At 50.7% G+C, this 19,566-nt stretch overlaps 1 protein-coding gene across 1 annotated transcript in view; it reads right to left on the bottom strand.

Annotated features, from left to right (window-relative positions):
• DAB2IP (DAB2 interacting protein) overlaps positions 1-19,566 on the bottom strand; it is a gene marked incomplete at its 3' end in the record, with an annotated part of 120,335 nt that overhangs the window by 15,394 nt on the left and 85,375 nt on the right. Inside the window, exons 4-8 of the mRNA XM_079544594.1 lie at positions 16,810-16,963; positions 13,716-13,814; positions 11,077-11,631; positions 3,559-3,703; positions 1,443-1,587 (exon numbers count right to left, since the gene is read on the bottom strand). Of these exons, the coding sequence (XP_079400720.1) occupies positions 1,443-1,587; positions 3,559-3,703; positions 11,077-11,631; positions 13,716-13,814; positions 16,810-16,963 (1,098 nt within the window). The remainder of the gene's footprint in view (positions 1-1,442; positions 1,588-3,558; positions 3,704-11,076; positions 11,632-13,715; positions 13,815-16,809; positions 16,964-19,566) is intronic.

The raw sequence follows: 19,566 nt of genomic DNA, 5'->3' as shown, positions 1-19,566 counted from the left end.
ACAATTCGTGAGTCAGAGTCATTAACTGGCTCGGTTAAGGTATGCACTACCTGCACAGAACTGTGCCCTTCTGCCTATTTGTGGTGGATGCAGGAAGTGTGAACAAGCCTCTTGCTGCTCGTTTTCTCCCTGAGCAACATCAGGAAAAGCAATTCCCTTCCTTCTGGGCTTGCAAGACAACACACTCTGTATCTAGGGGGATTACGTAGAGTGAGTTTTCAGACCTTAACACAACAGCTGGGATTGGGAAGAAAATGAGGAGTTCTGACTACCAAAGACTTCCTTCCTCCAAGACAATCCTTGGTTGATGTTTGGCAACAACAGCATTGCTACAAAGTACATCAATAACAACTAATCTCAGATTTTTAACCAGGAAGACTGCAAACGCTGCAGTAGGATAAAAACGTTTGCTCTATTCAGCCAGGATGAAAACCTGTGGGTCTGCTAACAAGACAAACAAAGAAACTATTTTTGTTCCTCTAAGTAAAGAGGGTCACCAGCACATTTCTCCCCCTCCCAGGCACCATCTGCAGCAGTCTCATGGGCTGCTGGCCCCCGCAGTCTCCAGCGCTGAGGGGCACAAACCAGCACCACCAGACACCGCAGCACACCACTGCCTCACTCCAGTCATGTTTGCATATTCAGGCCAGCTGTCCCTGAGGGCCAGGACATGGACGGGTTAACCCTGAGGAATGCAGGATGCTAAGCCAAACAGCAACAGAGCACTAACAGCAGTGTCCTTGCTCCAGAACTCTGCAACAGGAGTCTTCTGCCTCTACAAAAGTTCCCCGTGCTTCTGCAGCTTCCCTGCTGCACCAGGAGTGCCACAGACCCTGCCTGCAGCAGGATTCAAAACTTCAGTGGTTGCTCTGGGGAATCAGGCAGTCCATACTGACCCACCTGGCACACACAGGTTTGTGACATGGGTGGGAGACTCAGGACAAGCATTCCTGATATTTATTCCAGGCTTTTATACATGGTTGGTATCAAGTCCCTCTCTGAACTGGTCACAACTGGCAAAGGCAGCTCTTACTCTTTGGCTCTACCACCCTGTCCTGAGTCTGTGCTGCAGTGACCCTTCACCACCTGCTGAAATGCGATGGGCACTCGGCCCTGAAGGCAGTGTGGAACTGCATCCCCAAACTAAACAAGCTCAGCAGAAAATCTGTTCTTGAAAGAGTCTTCTTCTGTGCACAGCAGCCCTCCCATTCCCATGCCAGGCACACAGGAGCTCAACAAGGCACTGCACATCTTTGCAGGTGCACCTACCACTGCCTGTGCCACCCCTGCTCAGCCCAGTCCCCCTGGCAGTCTCACACAGAAGCCCCCCAGCTACCCTTTGGGTTGGCAAGGCCGTGCCAGGCAGACATGGCCTGAGCCCGACACCATACTCCTCCTCTATGGCAGTTCGTGGAGGGGAGTGATGCCCGCAGGGTACTGACCAGTAGGAGTTGATGATTTTGCAGAAGGCCAGCTCGCAGCACATCTTCAGGTTGCTCTGATGTTCAGGGAGGTCTGAGGATGAACACTTACTGGGATCCACCTCGCAGTTTTCATCTGATTCATAGAGAGCCTTGATAAATTCCCCTGTAAAATAGACAGTGATGGGTTTTGGAGATGCAGCCTTCAAGCAAGCCCCAGTGCTGTCACACAGGCTGGACCCTGGAGAGCAGGGCCATTCCCTGCCTCCAGCTGGCAGTGCCAACCTGCTTACCCCCAGGTGCTGCCCTGGAGCTGCTCTGCTGGCAGATCTTTTTCCCCTGCCTGCCCCGAACCCCCAGCCGCCCCATTGCAGCCACACTCCCCAGGGCTATCTCCAGGAAGCATGTGGCAGGTTCTGTCATCATCTGTATGATGTCCTGCTGCCGTGGGCTGCGCCTGCTACAGTCCCCTGGTGCTGACAAGCCAGTGTGATTCACAGAAGAAATGGATAATTAAAGGAAAGAAACAATTTACTTGGTTTATTTTGAGCTGAACATCACACCAAATCGAATTACAGCATTTCTGTGAGCTTCCTTGCATTCCTGCCTGCCCGCCCCTAACCAGAGGTGCCCCAGGCTCAAACCAAACCAGGCTGTGGGCAGTCCTGGTGCTGCAGGTCCAGCTGTGTGTCCCTGGTCCCATGGCAGGGGGGTGGCACAGTGGGGCTGCAGCAGGACCCAGAGGCAGTGCCAGGCTCTGCAGCCAGGGGATCCTGGGCTTCATGTGGCACTACAGGACTGGCTGTGCTCGGTGCTTTTGTTCCCCTCTCACTTCTGTCAGTCATCTCCCAAATCCTGACCTGTCTGGGATTTTCCCACCTTTGTGCTTTCTGCTCCCTCTCATCTGCACTCTTCCCTTTCCTCAGCTCAAACAGATATTAAGTACCAGAGGGCCCATCTGGTGTATTTTCAGCTCTGCTGGGAGCTGCAGAGCTTCTCTGCCTGCCTGCCAGCAATGCCTGCTGTTATGATCCGGCCCTATTACCAGCCTGTGCCTCGTGGTTTGAAGGAAAGCACCACACTGCACTGAGCTCCCTCTGACATACAGATTAATCATTTCCCTGATAAAAGGTCCATGCAGAACCCATGCCTGAACACCATGCAGGAACTGCAGGCTGCTCCTGCATCAGGCAGCAGCATCAGTCTTGACAGGGGACCATTACAAAAGTTGCTGCCTTGATTAATCACCTGGTTTTTTAGAAATTTTTTGAGGTAAACTACTTACAGACCTCAACCAGAACGGATTACAAGACAGGAATAACGAAGATTTCTTCTCCTCTTCTGGTGGGCTCCCTGCTGGTCTGACTGCATTTGCTCCCCTTCCTCAACTTCATCAGGACATTATTATCTTCATGAAGTATTTATGCTCTTGTGGTCCTTGCTAGAATTACACAAATTCACTAGCAGGAAGCTAACATGCTGAAAGACTCAGCTCTGCAGAAATGTTGCTCGCTCCTCTGCAAGGATGTGCCCAAACCCCACTGCCTTTGCTCGCACAGAGCAGCCCCCAGCCCACGCTGTGCCGCCTGCACGCAGCAGCGCTGCTCTTCCTTCCTGACCTGCCCAACAGCGGAACCTCTAATTAATTTCATTTGCATCAGGAGAAATATCTTTGGAGCCACGAGCATAGCCAGCCCTTTCAAAAACCACCAGGAGGGTTCCCGGTGCTGTGAGGGAGGCAGCTCTCATCACTGTAATTTGGGAGATTTCATCTGACTCACAAGCGCTGCGAATAACCGGGGGGAGCATCTCCGGCCGGGGGTGTGCAATCAGGGAAGGATTCAGTCAGCCTCCGTGACACTGCCACTGCTGACACAGAAGGCTTGGCAGGCCGTGCCTGCAAATACCATTTCGCTGTTTCCTGTGGAAGCAGACGAAGCGCCAGCTGAGCGCCCACCTTCACCTGGGGCTGTGCTGCCCTGCTGCAGGCTGCACCTCGGGCAGGCAGCATGTGGCCTTCAGGTTTCTCCAGAACTGCTGGAGGTCACCTGCTGGGGGAACACCACCACCTCGGAGGGCCGTCAGGGCTTGGCCTGCACTCAGCACTGCGCAGAGCAGCCGACCCCTTGGTACGTACCTAAGGCATCTTGCAAGTATTTCTGTCCCACCAACTTCAGGTATTCCTCGATTGCTTTGGTGGCCAGTGTGTTCTCCCTGAAAATGAGATGCTCATTCTCACCACAGCGATCAACTTCAGACATCATCAGGTCAGTCAAGAAATCCTGGAAAGCAAAGCCCATGGTGGGTCACCAGGTACAACACACCCCGTGCAGCTCTCCCAGCACACGGGGAGCGGAGCGCCGCAGTGTCCCCATGCACACAGTGCTGCTCCTGCTCCCCACAGAGACAAGAGCAGAAATCAGTCTCTGCAACAGTGACAGCATCTGCACCCCCAAAGCGATCCACTCCAGGCCTGCACCACATTTACCCCTCCATCAGTTTCAGCTTTCTGATGGGTCCCATCTTGGCCTCGTGTTTTGTGGATGAAGTATTTTTCCCACTGTTCAACGCGGCTGTGCTCGTACCAAACTGCAGTGGCTGCAAAATGGGGGCATAACCTGGGTGTCGTGAGCTGTGCCCCACAGTTAATGGCCGAGAATCAGGCCTGCAATATGCACCAGGGTTACCCAACGTCCTATTTCCCAGTACCCATGAAAATAAACAGCACTGTTACAGCACGCATTGCGGGCGCTTTGCTGGGCTGACTTGCACAGAACCAAATACCACACAATTTCATAATCTTCTGTGCTGCACAGCGATGGAAGGGGTGAACAAAGCAGTGTGCACACTGACAGCTGCCCTGTGCACGGCTCTGAGCTCCTGAATTGCAAACACCAATAGAAAGCCAGCATCTGAGACTGAGCTCTACGTCTCCCTCAGCAACAGCATCAGTGATCAGAGTGTCACGTAACTCCCAGTGCATTCTCTTGAAAATCCACTGTGTGGTGTAATGTTTAGTGTGCTGCAGCTAGCACTAATGCAGGAGAAATGCCACGCAGGTTTTAATGCTAACACACATTCAGCTTCCATTCTCTACACTGCTCATGAGAAAATCCTCCCACCGATGCTGCTCACCTGGATGCACAGCAGGCCGGACTGCCAGCACCCCTTATCCTGCGTGGAAACCAAGTCCCTGTGCAGGAGGCAGGAATGCTGACCTACAGCTTCACTTCTGTAGCCAAGAGCACCTTTTCCAAACCACGTTACTCTAACACTAAACAACTTGCTCAGGAATAACCTTTCAATGAGAAATTCTCCTTCATGCAGCAGGAGCACACAAGATGTACATAGCTCATTTCTGGGCATGGGCAGCAGGCACTCCTGGAGGTGCTGTGTAGAGCTGCAGTTCCTGCACACTGCAAGTCTAACCAGGTTCAGAAAGCAGCTCCACCCCAACACATGGCGGCATGTTCTGCTCACCTTCCAACCTCTGCTGAACCCCAGGTATGACCTGGAATCCTCAGGCTCACGCTGGGACGCACTGCTGGTCCATTCCAAGGCCAAACCACAGCACCTACACGGCCCTTCATTACTGCGCTGCTGCCCCAGGTGAAGCCAAACCCAGGCTGCAGGCAGAGGCACGAATCCCTCCACGATTTTCTGCCATTTTGCCCCTCCTATTAGCCAAGCCCGAATGAAACTTTAAACTCCTGCTCAAATCCCTCTAGCCGCTATCTGGGTACCTCCATCACCTTTATCTCCCTGGTTCTCTCCCAGGATGCGTTTCAATTCCAAGCCACAGCTCCAGCTGACACAAGGTGCTGATTCTTAATTAGCAGCCGCTGACCTTGGCTTTGCTTGATTCTCTTTCCTGTCACTTTCCCAACATACTAATTATCTCAGGAGCACTGAGTTTTACTGCTCCTCCTCGACCAGGTTTGCTTTCTCCTCCTCCAGTCAGCTGAGGACCCGTGCTGCCTCCCCCTGAGCGCAGGGCTGCAGAGCTGTGGCAGGACGTGGGGACGCAGTGCCAGCTCCCACACAGAACCCAGCTGCCTGCCAGAGCTGCAGAGACCCGGGCAGCAGGTTCTAGCCAGCAGCATGCGAATTTTGATGATTTCAGCTAACAGGCAGAATTCACTAGAATTAAAAATGAGTCATACGTGACTCGAGACAAAGCCAGGAAATATCCCTTCAAAACGTCTGTGGCAGTCACTGTCCCATACGGAGCACCAGCAGCAGCTCAGCAGGTGAGAGAACAGCCCTGCTGCCTGGGAGCAGCCAGGAAAACTGCCGGCAGCCCAAGGAGCTCCATTACAGCACAGCAGCCACGGCTGGAGCGCGGTGTGCTGGGACAGCCCTGCCACCATCAGCAGACAGGCCGTGCCACAAGGCAGGGCTTCTCAGCAGCCCGGCAGCTCCCTGGTGACACGGAGCCAAGCCAGCCAGCCCTGAGCCATGCTGCAGAGCCAGGCACTCCAGGAAGGAGCACTGATTGTGGCTCAGCCCTCCGCACTGAGGAGCCGCATCAGCTCCAGATCACACATCTGCCATCTCTGCCTCAAGAACGCCAGCAGTCAACACTCGGAAGACACAAATGGAATGCAAATACTTGTTGGATCCTTCTGGGGGCTTCACTCACCCACATACAAGTCTCCAAATAAAATGCAATAACTAAAGCCAATAAACTCCCTGTTTGTGAGCAGCAGAGATCAGTGGGGGGTTGTTTTTAGTTAGGGCCCCTGGCAACGGAAGAAAATTAGATGCTTTATTTCATTACATCAGAGTTTAGAGGGGAAGTGAAAGGCCTACAGTAAAAATTAAGGGCTGTGGCAGTGCTCTTCAGGCTCGCTCTTGCCATTATTGTAAGGATATTTGTCCCAATTGGACACTGCTGAACCTGTGCAACCTCAGTCACCACACATATGCTGATAAGGAGGAACAACTCATAAATAAACAAATTAAGAGCATGACAGAGCAAGACAGCACTGGTTTCCAGCACTCCTCCAAGTAGGAGCTACTGCAGCATGAGCTGCTGCAAGGCTGCCCCTGCACGGCCCCAGCAGCCCCGCACTGCCCAGACACAGCTGAAGGTGAGCCTGGGGCAGGGAAACAGCAGCTGGGAACAGGGGCTGCTCAGGAGAGGGCCTTGAAGGGGAAAGGCTCCTTGCAAAGTGAAATCCACTGAGTGTGAAATTGACACCTGCTCAAGAAACAATCCTACACTGCGGTGCCAATAGGGCCAAGCAATTGGGCTAATTGCATCACTCAAGCACACAAAAGCCAGGAGAAGCAGCTCCTTCACAAGACAGAGCTGCAGAAGGCAGCCAGCTTTGTCACCACCCAGCCCAGGCCCTGCCTGCAACCCCACACCTGTCCGGGTCCGACAGCATCATAGGGGCAGCATCAGGAACCCAGCAGAGGAGCTCAGGGTGCCAGGAAAGGTCCTGCAGCACAAGCAAGGACAGGCACAGGAGAGCAGAGAGGGGCTGTCAGTGCTGAGCGAGCTGCTCTGTTACTCAGTGCCCAATGGGTGGATTGGTGGCGAGGTCTGGGGGTTCTCCACATAGCAAGGCTCGTTAATAGGATTGCCTTCACCTTAAGAGGATTGAATTGATAGAGGTAATGAGATTAGTGCTCATTTCAGAAAGCAGCCCAGAGTCCAGCAGGGCTTTTATGCAGCAGTGAAGAAGGAAGCCCTGGGAGGAGGTCAGGCAGGAGGCGTGGAGCTGCACATCACAGCCCGGCCTCAACCCTTCGCTGACACGTGGTCTGCAAGGAGCCGTTCTGGAAAACACCCATGGTGCTCCTTCTGCTCAGCACAGGAGCTCGTGCTCCAGCACTTCTGCTGTTACTCATTTTCCTTGGGAAATGGAGGGGAAACGGCACCACAAGGGTTAACACACAGGCAGCTATGGCCATGATGTTCTCACGGCAATAAGGAAACCCAACTGCAGGACACGCCAGCCATCAGCGTGAGAGCAGAGCAAGCACCACCTCCCTGAGCTGGCAGCAGCACAGCCCTGCTGCACAGCACACTCCTGCTCCCACACTACGCTCCCCTTCCAGCCTCCTGACCTGCCTGACTGCTGTGCCTGGGGGGAGGGCAAAGGGGAGCAGGTGTGCGCATAACACTGAATAAAAGCTTTATTAGCTTGATTATGGCTGCTGTCTAAAGCATTATAGGGGAGACTCCTTGCAAGGAAATGATGCCAGCATCACCTATGGCTGCAGGTGTGCAGCAGCCTGGCTCCCCAGGCTGGGACACACAAGCACTGCTCCCCCTCAGGCAGCCCCCACGCAGGCTGGGCAGGAGGCAGGGAGACTGCAGCAGCCTCACGTGGAGGAGCGAATGCATCTGCTTATGGAAAGCAAATCCTTGCGGCATAAACAAATAGGGACACATGTTTATTCTTCACTCCATTCACACCATAATAAATATTTATTTCAAGTGAGCAGCTGGTTAGTTAGAGCTTTGTCTGATGCTGGATTTCATCTACCAACCATTTGGACAAGGAAGTTTTTTTTTTTTAATATATTTATGATTATTAACTGAGCTGCAAAAGCTGTGAGAGAGCCCTGAAACAGACCTAAGCAAGGGAAGCATTCTGCAGGTGCTGAGAGCCCCAGCCCTTCTCCCTTTGGGAAGGATGCAGCCTGCCTCTCTGTAACCACATCACACAGCCCACATCAGCCTGGGCTAATGGCAGGGCTCAGCACACCCAGCACTTTTAATTACCACTTTGTGTGTTTTGTCTGTGGGCTGAAAAACACATCAAAATAGTCAGGCATCTCGCCACACCCTTATAGGTAACACTGGTGCCTGTGATGACGGGAGGATGGCAGTACCCAATACATGCAGGATGCAGGGCAGTGCCTCCTCTGGGCCGGGCAGCCCTCAGCCAGCCTGCCTGCACTGCCACCTGTATCAGAACGCTCTTCCCTTCTCCCCTCCTTGGCAGCTGCTCTGGGCTTTCCAGCCATACCCTGATGCACTCCGAGCCCTCATGCAGCTCTGCAGGGGTGAAGCTTTTCCCTTTCCCAAGCAGAGATCAAAGGAAGCACGGCCTCTGACTCCGGGGAGGACTCTCTGCTTTCATTTCCCATCTTTTAATCTACTGTGATAAAGAAAGGAAGCTCAGGCTGATGCAGTTATTTAAGGGAGAAGATACAGTTGCAGCCCTTGCCCCCCTGCTGCCAACACCGTGCCTGCCTACAGCTCTGACCAGCCCCAGTAAAGGCTCCCGGCTGCAGCACAGCAGGCACTGACAGGAGCCGGGGGCTGTGCAGGGCTGCTCTGTCCGCAGGGCTGCAGGGCAGCAGGCACTGCCATGCATGGCTGCTCTGCCAGCCTGGGGGACCACTGTGCCTCAGCAAGGGACTGCACTGCACCTACAGTGCACAGCTACAGGAAAAACAGCACCTGAACACCGTGAAGGCAGTCAGCTGCTAACACATCTCCATAGATAACCTGCCAGACTCTTGTTTCTCGCTCCAGTTGTAATTGCTGCGTTAGTGTCACCTACAACAGCCAAGAACCACAGAAAGCCCTTTATCAGTGAAATGAATTAGCAACTGCCCCTCACCACATCTGTGCTCTTCAGCTCAGAGAGCTCTCTTCCCCACGGCCCCACAGAGCCCAACACAGGCACAGCGGAAACCCAGGCAAGGCTGAAGTCTGCTCAGGGACAGGAGCACCACGATACCAGCACAGCCCATCTGCTCTGGATGGGGCTCCACGCTGGGCATGTGGCCATGTCACACACACAGGGTGGGTGGGTGCTCTCCTCTCCCATTCATCTACTTTTTTTTCCCCTTGTCGCCAGCTTTTCCTTTTCTCTGCTTGTCCAACTCCTCCACGAAGGAGCCATCACCCGGTTCCCATGCTCCAGTAACTCCTGTTGCTTTGACAGCTCTCTCAACCCTGCGCTAATGCTGATGGCAGATGACAGGCAGAGAAAGCAGCAGCTCCATTTTAGGGGGCAATACATCACGTCTGTTTACTGTTTGCAGCGTCCCCCGTGCAGAGCCTCTGGGATCTCGAGCACTAGCACAGACACGAGCCTGAAACATCCCTGCTCTCTCCTGAGCCTCTCCAGCACTGGAGAGAGAAGGAAAAAGCAGCAGCAGTGACAACAGCTCTCAGATACGCATGCACACGGCTCACAGTGCCCGACATCGGGATGACACCTGATGCCTTTTGCACCAGAGTTGTGCCAGCCACGCTCAGAGTCCTTCTGGGTGATTTTATCTCAGCCAGAGCTATAGCATCAGTGCCACCAGAGCTGCAGTGAAGGGCAGCTTGGCTAGCAGTATAAGCAGAAGGCAGGGCCAGGCCCACAAAGCATAGCAAAGCCCTCCCAAAGAAGCAAGGGAGGGGACACCTGGGGTGCTCTCCTGGCATTACAAGAACAGGATCACACATGCCCTGAGCTGCTCCTGTCTCCATGGAGTGGGGCTGCATCCCTCACTGCGTGCTCTGCAGCCCCATCCCAGGGTCAGGGAGGCTTAGGGCTGCTATTTTCATTCCCTCTGTAGCAGCTGGACCTCACAATCCTCTCACAGAGCTTCTCCAGCCTTAAACTTATCCAGGAGGCCAAGCCACTTCTCTGTACAACAGATGGTAATTAAATCTAATCCATGAACCCTGTCATGATCCCAGGCAACAGCAGAGGCTGCAGATGAAGACTGAGCCTCACAGTTCCCCTCAGGTGAGCAGCTTGCATTTCCTCTGCTCTGCTAAAGCTCTGGAAATGTTGCTGTTCCTGGAGACCTGCTGCAGAGCTCAGGGAGACACTAACAAAGAAAACTGTCGATGCTCTGACTTGGCTGTGCTGGCTTGTGGACACGCAGCAAGGACACACCACAACAACTCCATGCTCTGTGGAACTCAGGGCTCAGCACTGCTCTCCAGTAAGGAGGTTTCCAGCTCTGCTCCTCTGCCTTCGCTCCCAGGACCTCTACTAGCAGTAAATCCTGCTCCCTCTTCTTCCTCACTTGCTTCTTCCCCAGACCCAGGATTCCCAGCCACAAAGGACGGTCACACACTGCATTTCTACCACTCACAAGCTGGCCAGCATCAACTCCCCAGTGAATCCTGCCCCAGGAGTGCCCCAGGCCCTCCCGCACTGCTGCCTCATCACATCTCTTCTGAAAGCAACAGGACAGGCCCCAAGGACTTGAGACTTGAGTGCCTGGAGGTGCACTTTACTTTGCAATTCTCATGGCACCCCCTTGTACGCACTCACATTTGGTGCTGCAGTGCTGTACAGCAGGGAAACCTTCTGGGATCCCACAGGAACACCCAGCACATGCTGGCAGCATAGCTTAAGCCAACACTGCTCACACTTCATTCCTGAGAAGCGCCTTCTTCCTTTCTGTTACATTTGTGCCTGTTCACAGAATAAGAGTCTGGTCCCTAAGCCTCCGGAAGCAGAGAAAAATGACTTAAGTTGGTATCTTGGGGTCCTACTGATCTCCTTACTAATTAAGCAATTAGCAGTGCACACGCTACCAACTTGCTTGCAAGAAAAAGCAAAATTACACTATATTAGTGATGGCTGAGACCAGCTGACGCAGTGACTTCCAACAACCCAACCCAAGTGACTGCTCCTGTCCTCTCCCCTGGCAGCCAAAGGGTGCCAAAGGCTCTTACCTTGGCCTTGCCTGTGCTCTGCAGGATGTGCACCAGCGCAGACGCCATCTCCTCTTTGTTCTTCACACTCAGCGAAGGCTCCAGCACCGAGCAGAGCACCATGTAGTTGTTAGTGATGTACTCGGCGAATTCTTTGTACATCTCCATGGGAAGAATGCTCATGCTCTGGTAGCGCGACTTAATGCGGATCATGGGCCCCGGGGATTTGCCCTTCCCAGGGTTGGGGCTGACCACAGGGTACCACTTCTCCACAAACTGCCGTCCCGTGACGGAGCTGACAGGGATGTTCACTTGTCCGATGAAATTGGTCTTGTCCTTCTTCTTCTTCTTGTCAGTCTCTTTGTATAAGTGCACCGTAATGTTTTTGAGCGATGGGAGGTTATTAAATTCAAAGTGCTCCCCCCAGAAGACATTATCAGTTTTCAATTTACAGGTAGTTCGTGCATAAAGAACATCATCCAGGCATAATTCACACAAGTACTTTTTCTTAGCTGGCAGGTCCTTGGCTTCGATAATCCATAACTTTAACATATTCTCCACTCTTCTGCTGTTGTCCTAGAAAAAAAGATGCAACAAAAAAAGGTCAAGAAGAAAAACAAAGCCATGCATAACAAAACTGGAGATAGGTGTTAATTATTTCAGATGTGCTAAATGAGCAGAGGCTTAATTACATTTTATTTTAAGGAAATACTGGCTGTCAGGAATTTGCATAATAATGCTACTTATGTTAATTTTCCAAATATCACCGTGCTCTCCACATCTGCTGGTGCCAATTAATATAAGCAACAAGGAAGATAAAACCCCTCCGCATCACAAATGGGCCAAATCCAATTCACTACCAAGAGGACCTCAGAAGAAACCTGAACGAACCCAACCAATGACTAATGGCCTTTGCAAAGCAACACCAATGTCACAGGTATCACACTATTATCTTCCTGATCCGTACAACCACTTTGCAGCAGCATTGCAATACATTTTTATTTATTTTTGAGTGTAACAGAGCAACAACAAAGGGACCCCAATGCACACCTAGGGATCGTCCCATCCATGGCTGGAACACAGCTACCTCTGACATGGAAGAACCACTTGCAAAATCTCAATATTTTAAGGCAGAAGTCCAGAGCATCCAGCTAAGAGATGGAGAGGAATTACGGGACAGAGTGAGTCATATGCAGCAGAATCATTACAATTCAGAAACAGAAATTTGGCCTGCAATCACTTAGATAGCATGTAACAAAGGATACTGTAGATCCTACACAGCTCTTGGCAATGCTGACCTCATGCTGGAAGAACACCAAGGGGCATCTGCAGCACTGACTGATGGGCTCTGCAGAAACCTGGTTTGGACACCCCTCGTGAAATTGCAACCAAGGCTTATTCTGCTTGGGTTTGCAGTCTGGGCAGGAACATCTCTGCTGCGAGCCCTCAATGGGGTACTGTACTGTACTGTAGGTTCAGGAAGTACACACAGCAACTATACAAAAGCACTGGATTCCTGACAGAAATATCAACTCTGACACTGAGAGTTTATTGTCTACAAACTCAAACAAAGATGGAAAGTTAGCCATCAGCTAGCGGCATGTTTCAAGATGAGGGCACCCTTCCAAATGAGTTTCCACTGAACACTGCATCTCAAAGACACACTGAGTGCCTCACCCTCCCTCACATTCCTCAGGCTGTTCTCACAGTGCGACCTTCCAAACCTCACAGCTCCTTCAGGCCATCACTGCCAGGCCGCTGTGCCCAGAAAGGCACCAGAGCACTGAACTCCATGTGCAGGACACACTGCGAGGGGCAGAAGCCCACCTTTCCCTCTGCTGCTCCCATTCTGACAAAGGAAATCTCTTCTGCTGAATGAGGAACAATAAGCTCGGACATTGAGGGCTGTGGCTCTGCTAGCAGCCTGCCAGGCCCAGAGCTAACCTGTAATGCAGTTATATGCCTCTGATGCAAGGAACAAATTTACAGGATCCCATCATTTGTGTCTTCTCTGATCAGCAGAAAATGACTTGTTGATGGAGCTCATCAGCTGTGAAATCCTGCAGCTGATGAGCCTTGATCAATCTTTGTTAGCTAACTCCAGTGCAGAGAGAGGGAGATGCAGCTGTAGAATTTATTTTAGGACGTATTTAGTCTTAGTGGGTCATAAAAACACACAACCGCCTGTAAAAGTGAAAGCTATGTTCCACTACTGCCTCAAAGAGCTCACTGTGATGTGCCACCTGAATATCTCCATCACTGAAGTTGACAACACAAGAATTGCCAGAGTCAGAAAACGTGACTCTTCATACTATTCCCTGGTTCTGCTGGCAGCTACTGGCCATCTGCCCCAGCACTTTGAGGGAAGTCCTACTTAAGTGGCAAGTACCATTAGTAACAGAGCAAGAGTGAAGATTCTTGAGAGCTGATCATGTCTCAGCAAAAGCTGAAGCTGCACGTGCTGAGAAAAGAAGGAAGAAATAATTGGCACTTTCCTGTAAATATAATTGTGGAAGAAAGCAATATGGAAAAAGACTGACCCACAATTACACTTACTCACTGAAATGACAATACCTCCCCTGCTGCTACTATGCACTGGGCTATAAAATGTAATAACGAGGAACTGAACTATAACAGAGGCAATTCCTCATAGCCACTACCTTATTTGGGTGCACGGCACGCCGCAGGTTTTCCATCCATTTATCTCGCTCTGCTGCAGAACGACACGAGAAGCACTTACTTCCTGATGAAGTCGTCACCTACAGGGAAAGGAACAGGATTATGTCTTGACCAGCACACTGCAGACTGTGATTTGGGGGAGAGGGGGGGTTAGGAAAGGTGAGAGGGATTTGTTTTTATTTATTTATTTTTTAAATTTAAGTAAACAGCTTTACCCAAGCATGAAGCAACAGCCCCCTAAGGCCAGCAGAAAGACAGGGCAACTCTGTATGTCACAGAAATAATCACAGAAGCAAATTCCAATTACTTCTCCTCTTCCACACCAGAAAACACAAGATAATGGGCCCTGTGCATGTGATGCTTTAAACCACCACGTTTCACAACCGAGAGAGTGAAAATCCTTAAATGAACTGAAGACAAACTGCAACCACTCGCCATTCCTCCAGACTCAGCCTGAAAATCCCAACAGCAGTCACCATTCCTTGCTTTCAGAAGAGCACCTTCTGGACCCTGGAGCAGGAAAAAACATTTTTGGTTCTGAGCTCTGACCCGAGCATCATATGGATTAGTAATCTTCATGAGATATTGATTATCTTGATAAAGAGAGTATTCTCATCTCAACAAGATTGTGAATATGCTAGAATACTACAAAGGTAAGGAGAGAATCTGTTAATAAAACTCACGAGTAGGTGACCCTAAAGTCAGATAAAATCCTGCCATTTTTAAAATGTCTCCAGGACTGTATGCTTCGAGGATACTCAAAGTGCACTACAAGGGGCCTCGGTGGTGCAGCACCAGAGGATGACAACCAAGTTCCATTTCACACAACAGCTGTTTCACCCGAAGCGTTCAGATGACTTTCCAGGGTAAGGCTCACACTGGCAGTAAGCAGCACAGCCACCTGCAGGAGGACACACCAGGCCAGCAGAGCCACCGTGGCCGGGCAGGGGCTGGAAGGCTATCGAGCAATGGTGACCGCCTCCCCAGCAGTGCTAAACCTCCCCCCTACATCCCCTCTGCTCAAGGAGAGGCCAGGATGAAGTTGCTCGGTTTTAAAGCCCTGCAGCAGTCTTTTCTTTCTCCCCACAGACACAGGAACAGAACCCTTCCATCCTGACTGCCACTCCTGTTCCAGGTCACCAGGATCCCAACCAGCAGAGCCAGGAATAGGCCCTGGGAGACTGGACTGGCAGAGTCCCTCAGCAGGCTGAGCTGCCCGTTGTATATTTAGCACACGCAGCCTCTGCAGGGGCACCGGATGGTTTTGCTGACTGGAAGGTCTTATAAGGAGAAAGATGATGATGTTGAATCAATTTAAAAAGCAGTCAATGGGGAAAACAAGAAAATACTTACTTCCAAGCATTCAGCAAGTCAGTAAAAAAGCAAGTTTCACAGACCTTAAAGCAAAACAACCCAAGGCAACCTTCAGGCACTGAGGAGGGGAAAACACTCGTGCAATTCCACCACTCCTGGCCCAGAGAACCACGTAATGCAGCACACGGTGCTCGGCCCGACACCACTGTGCCTGCCCACCACCCAGTGTGGACCCAGAAAGATCTGCAAACTCATTTCACATCCCACCTGCGCAATGTTTGAAGGAGCCTCTCTGGAGATGCACGACCAAGGCATTAACACAACATGCCATTTCGCTCTCACCTAAGCCCTTCCCTCTGGAGCCTGCTGATGAGTAACCATCAGGTACAAATCAACGTCCCTTTTGTTTCCCAGCATTCTTCCCTTCCTCTGCAGGATCTGCAGAACAGCAATTAACGTGTTCTCTTTTCTGTATGACTCTCCTTTATCCAACTCACTTAAAAAAGGAATTTTCTTCCTCCTTACAAGTGCATGACTTGTGTCATTTCCCTCTCAGTCAACTTTCTTCAAGTACTGTTCATATGCCTTCCTCTGCTCTTGTGTGCTGAACAGAATTGATAAACAACTCTTATATTATGGATGTCACATCTATTTTCCATCTAGCTTCATTTTATCTTTCTTGAGTGGAATATAATGGAGGCCATATAATTTACAAAACTGTTTTCTCCTGACCTGCCACACTTGCTCAATTCTACAGAGAATGAACAGCACCAGAGAATTTATATCTCAACCCACTCCCTCAATTCAGAGTTCATGTTTGGGGCTATTTTTTAATTTATTTATTTTTAAGACTGTTTCAGCATTACCTGCTTACATTTTAAGATGATATTTGAATTCATTTATTTCAAACTGTGCTAGTTCCAGAGGAACCTTCCCCCGTCCTGTCTGACTCCTGGATGCTGGCATGCCTGTCTTTGTGCATCTCTGCCCATTCTAGGAGTGTCAGCATCCCCACCAGCCCCTACAGCACAGCACTGCCCTGTTTCATCTACTCCTTGATGTTCAAGTACAACCAGGTTACCTTCTCTTCAACACATTGACCATCTTAACACTGCAAGAAAACCATTTCCTAATTCTGCGTTCAGGCACTGCCATAAGCAATAATACTTTTCCACCCATGATGCATGACAAACCATTCCCAAAAGGTATGGCACTGTGTTACCTAACAACAGGCTTGTTTGTACGTGTTTCATTGCCTCCTGCTAGCGCAGACCTAGCCATGAGCCGTAACAAAATGCATAAGCCATGTGAAAAATACCCTAAAATACAGTTTTTATTTACACAAACAAGAGAAGTTTGAGTTTTCTGGACAAAGTCCTCAACACTTCCACTGACAAAAGCAGTCTTTGTGACCACAAATAACGTTTTGTAAGCTTGGAATTGAGAAGAACACCTTATCTGCATGATATCTGCATGAACACGAACTACACGTTTATGCTCTGCTAATACACAATGCTAAGCAGTCCAGCACCCGTGTCACGAGCATACCCTGCTGTGACAATGGTTACACTGCAAAGACCTGCTCTGATTTGTGGATATGCTCCCCCTTGGAAAGATGAAGTAATTTTCTGCCCATGGAATGGTCTCTGTGTAATGATTCAGAGCAGAAATGCTCTGTAACAGCAAAAGCCCACGGCACGATCCAACGCCCGGCTCCCCAGCCAGCTTTGTTACACGGCACAGAGATGATGTGCTCCTTACCTCAAAGCAGTAGTCTTGTCCCAGGATGCTGCTGTGGACTGGTTTGATGACCACTTCTTCCTCCATGCTGAGATCCAAAGCCTCAACAGCACTACTGGGACTGAGCAGAGACTCGTGGGAGCGCGATTCTTTCAGCCTCGGCATTAGATGGGATCTGGAGGAAAAATGCAACCGTATCAGTGGATGCTTTCCTGCCCAGAGAAATGGTGAAGCCTATCTGTTAACAACAACTGCAGAATATTCCTATGAATGTTTTGCTGTGAGATAAGAGATGGCCCAGAATAGCATCCCCCTGTGCACAGGCACCCTTCCCCCCCTCCAGGCACGCATACAGCTGTACCACAGATGCAGTCAGTGTGCAGATTCTCACTCTGTAACCAACAATCTGAGGACTCGTGTGCTCCATCCTACTGTCACACACAACCCCAGGATGGGAGAGTGTGGAAAATAAAGCCATGATAGCCCTATCGATTGATCTAAATGCTCCGGAGTCCCACTGGCAGCATTTAGCAGCAGGGAGCCCACAGACAGCAAGCAGCACACCATTTTCAGAGGCAGCCAATACAATCAATGGTACTGTAACTCTTACAGCAAAATCAGAGTGCTCGAGGGGGGGAAAAAACAAAAAGAAAGATAGCTAGATACTCCCAGGGAAAACACAAGACAGCCACAAAGTGGCAAGGGAAAAATAAAGAGAGCAGAGGGAGCAGTTGCTTTCTCTGTAGTCTGCACCACATAAAACGTTCCCATGTATGGCAGCTCACAAAAGCTCTGATCTCAGCAAACTCTGACCTTTCAAACCTCTGGCAAGTACTCTGAGTCTTCCAAAGAGACCATGTGTAGGTCTGTCTGTCCAGAAAGAGCATGCTGCTCTATTCAAAGGCACGGAAGGACAGAAATAAAGGCAACTTGAGATATTCTCAGCACAGTGCTCCTAATATTCTCCATCAGATTGCTTTGCCTGTGAGCATTGAGTTTTGTCAGTCTCCAGAACAAAGATGACCAAAACACAGAAATGTCAATAGTGCATGCAAAATTCATGGCTTCCAGTGACTCACATGCCAAGCGCAATCTTAAGAACAGCCAAAGTCAAGTCTAAGATAAACAGCACTGGAAGATTTGGCATTAAGATTCAGGCCACGGTCAGACCCGGGGTGATAAGGACCAGCCTGCAGCGGGGTCATCCCACCCAGGCTGCATGATGGCGTGGATGGAGGAGACCCTGCAGGGCTGATGGCCAGGACCAGCATGGTGGCACCTGCTGAGGGGTCTGCAGAGACCCGCATGGCCACACCGGCATCTCTGCTCAGGGAACAACCAACAGCCCTCAAATGTTAAAAGCCCAGGGTTAATACAGACCCATATGGAATCACAAACAGTGGCTCAGAAGCAAAAGCCTCTCCATCCCATCAGCAATTCTCTAAGCGGCCCACTCACCCCGTATCTCTATAGTGAATAAATTGATCTTTAAGAACAGAGCACAGTCATTCCCAGTACTTTGTGGCAATTTTACACTATTTTCACAGAAAAGGATCCATATCGGCTTCCTCTGAGCAGTACTGTAGATGAGCTCTAGGATGGGCAGATGGATCAGGTTCCCCCCGGGCGCTGAGCACCATGCTAACACCAAGCAGCCCCAGAACAGACAGCTCAGCCCCAATAAGCTCAGCACTGGGCATCCACAGGAAGGCTTCGTTCTGTGATTTACAGATGAAATTAGAAGAGCTAAGCAACTGAGCTGGGACTGCACTCTTGTCTGGGCACATAAAAATATTGATAACCCAAACCTACAGCTGAGGAACTGCATGCTGTAAGGCACCGAGCCTGACTGCCTCACGCTGGCACAGATTTTTTTGTTCAGATTAAAACAAACCAAGGGTGTTTTTCATCCAAAATTACTGCAGCTGCAAGGCCACGGTTGGGAGTGCAGATGTGCAGCACAAAGAAGCACCACGCAGGAGCTTCTTGGGACACATTATGTTCTCACCACATTCAATAAACATTTATTTCTACCCCTCCATACTCCGCATACGCCTCTGGGTATCCTCAAGCTAGCAGGTGCCAGCCATTAGAGGCTCTTGCTTGAGATTCCAGATGAAGGCTGAGGTCTCTCTGCCAGAGGCTCCCAGGGGCAGCGCCAGCACTGCCAGCACCCCCAGGCCTGGTGTCACTGCAACGGCCGGGCCCTGGGGAGCACAGCAGGAAGCGAATGCAGGGAAGGACACTGCGTCCTCACATCTTCACACTCTGACCCAGAGGAGAAAACATTTCCCATGACTGTTAGTGAGGAACAGGACATCAGCGGCACGAGCCACTCCCTGGAAGATGCTTGCTGCCTCTGTCCCAGCTCCCACACGTCCCACTGCAGGCTGCAGGTTGTTCGTGGCTCAGGGAGATGCTCTGCCCACCCCAGGACCCCTCGGCTTCACGCAGGGCCAGGCAGGACGTGGCTCCCTGTGGTCACAGAGCTGCACCCACAGCCCCTCCTGCAGCAACAAGTGCAGAAATAACAATAAAACAGCATCCCGGCTTACATGAGCTGACCAGATCCAGTCCTTGCACCTTTGTTTTAATAATGTGGGAACAGACAGCTGCCCAAAGACAACTCACAGCAGGATCCCCTCTTCCAAGCAGCACATGCAGTTCTTTTGCCACGGGCCTTATTGTAATCCCTTTCTATGTACCTAAAGCTCAGTTGAAATGAAGGAGGGGAAAAAAAAATCTCATAAAGCACCACATTAGTTCTAAAGAGAAATA

This window comes from Tetrao urogallus (genome assembly GCF_951394365.1).
Source record: "Tetrao urogallus genome assembly, chromosome: 19".
NCBI classification, from domain to species: Eukaryota; Metazoa; Chordata; class Aves; order Galliformes; family Phasianidae; genus Tetrao; species Tetrao urogallus.
This window is presented reverse-complemented; position numbering and strand designations above follow the sequence as displayed.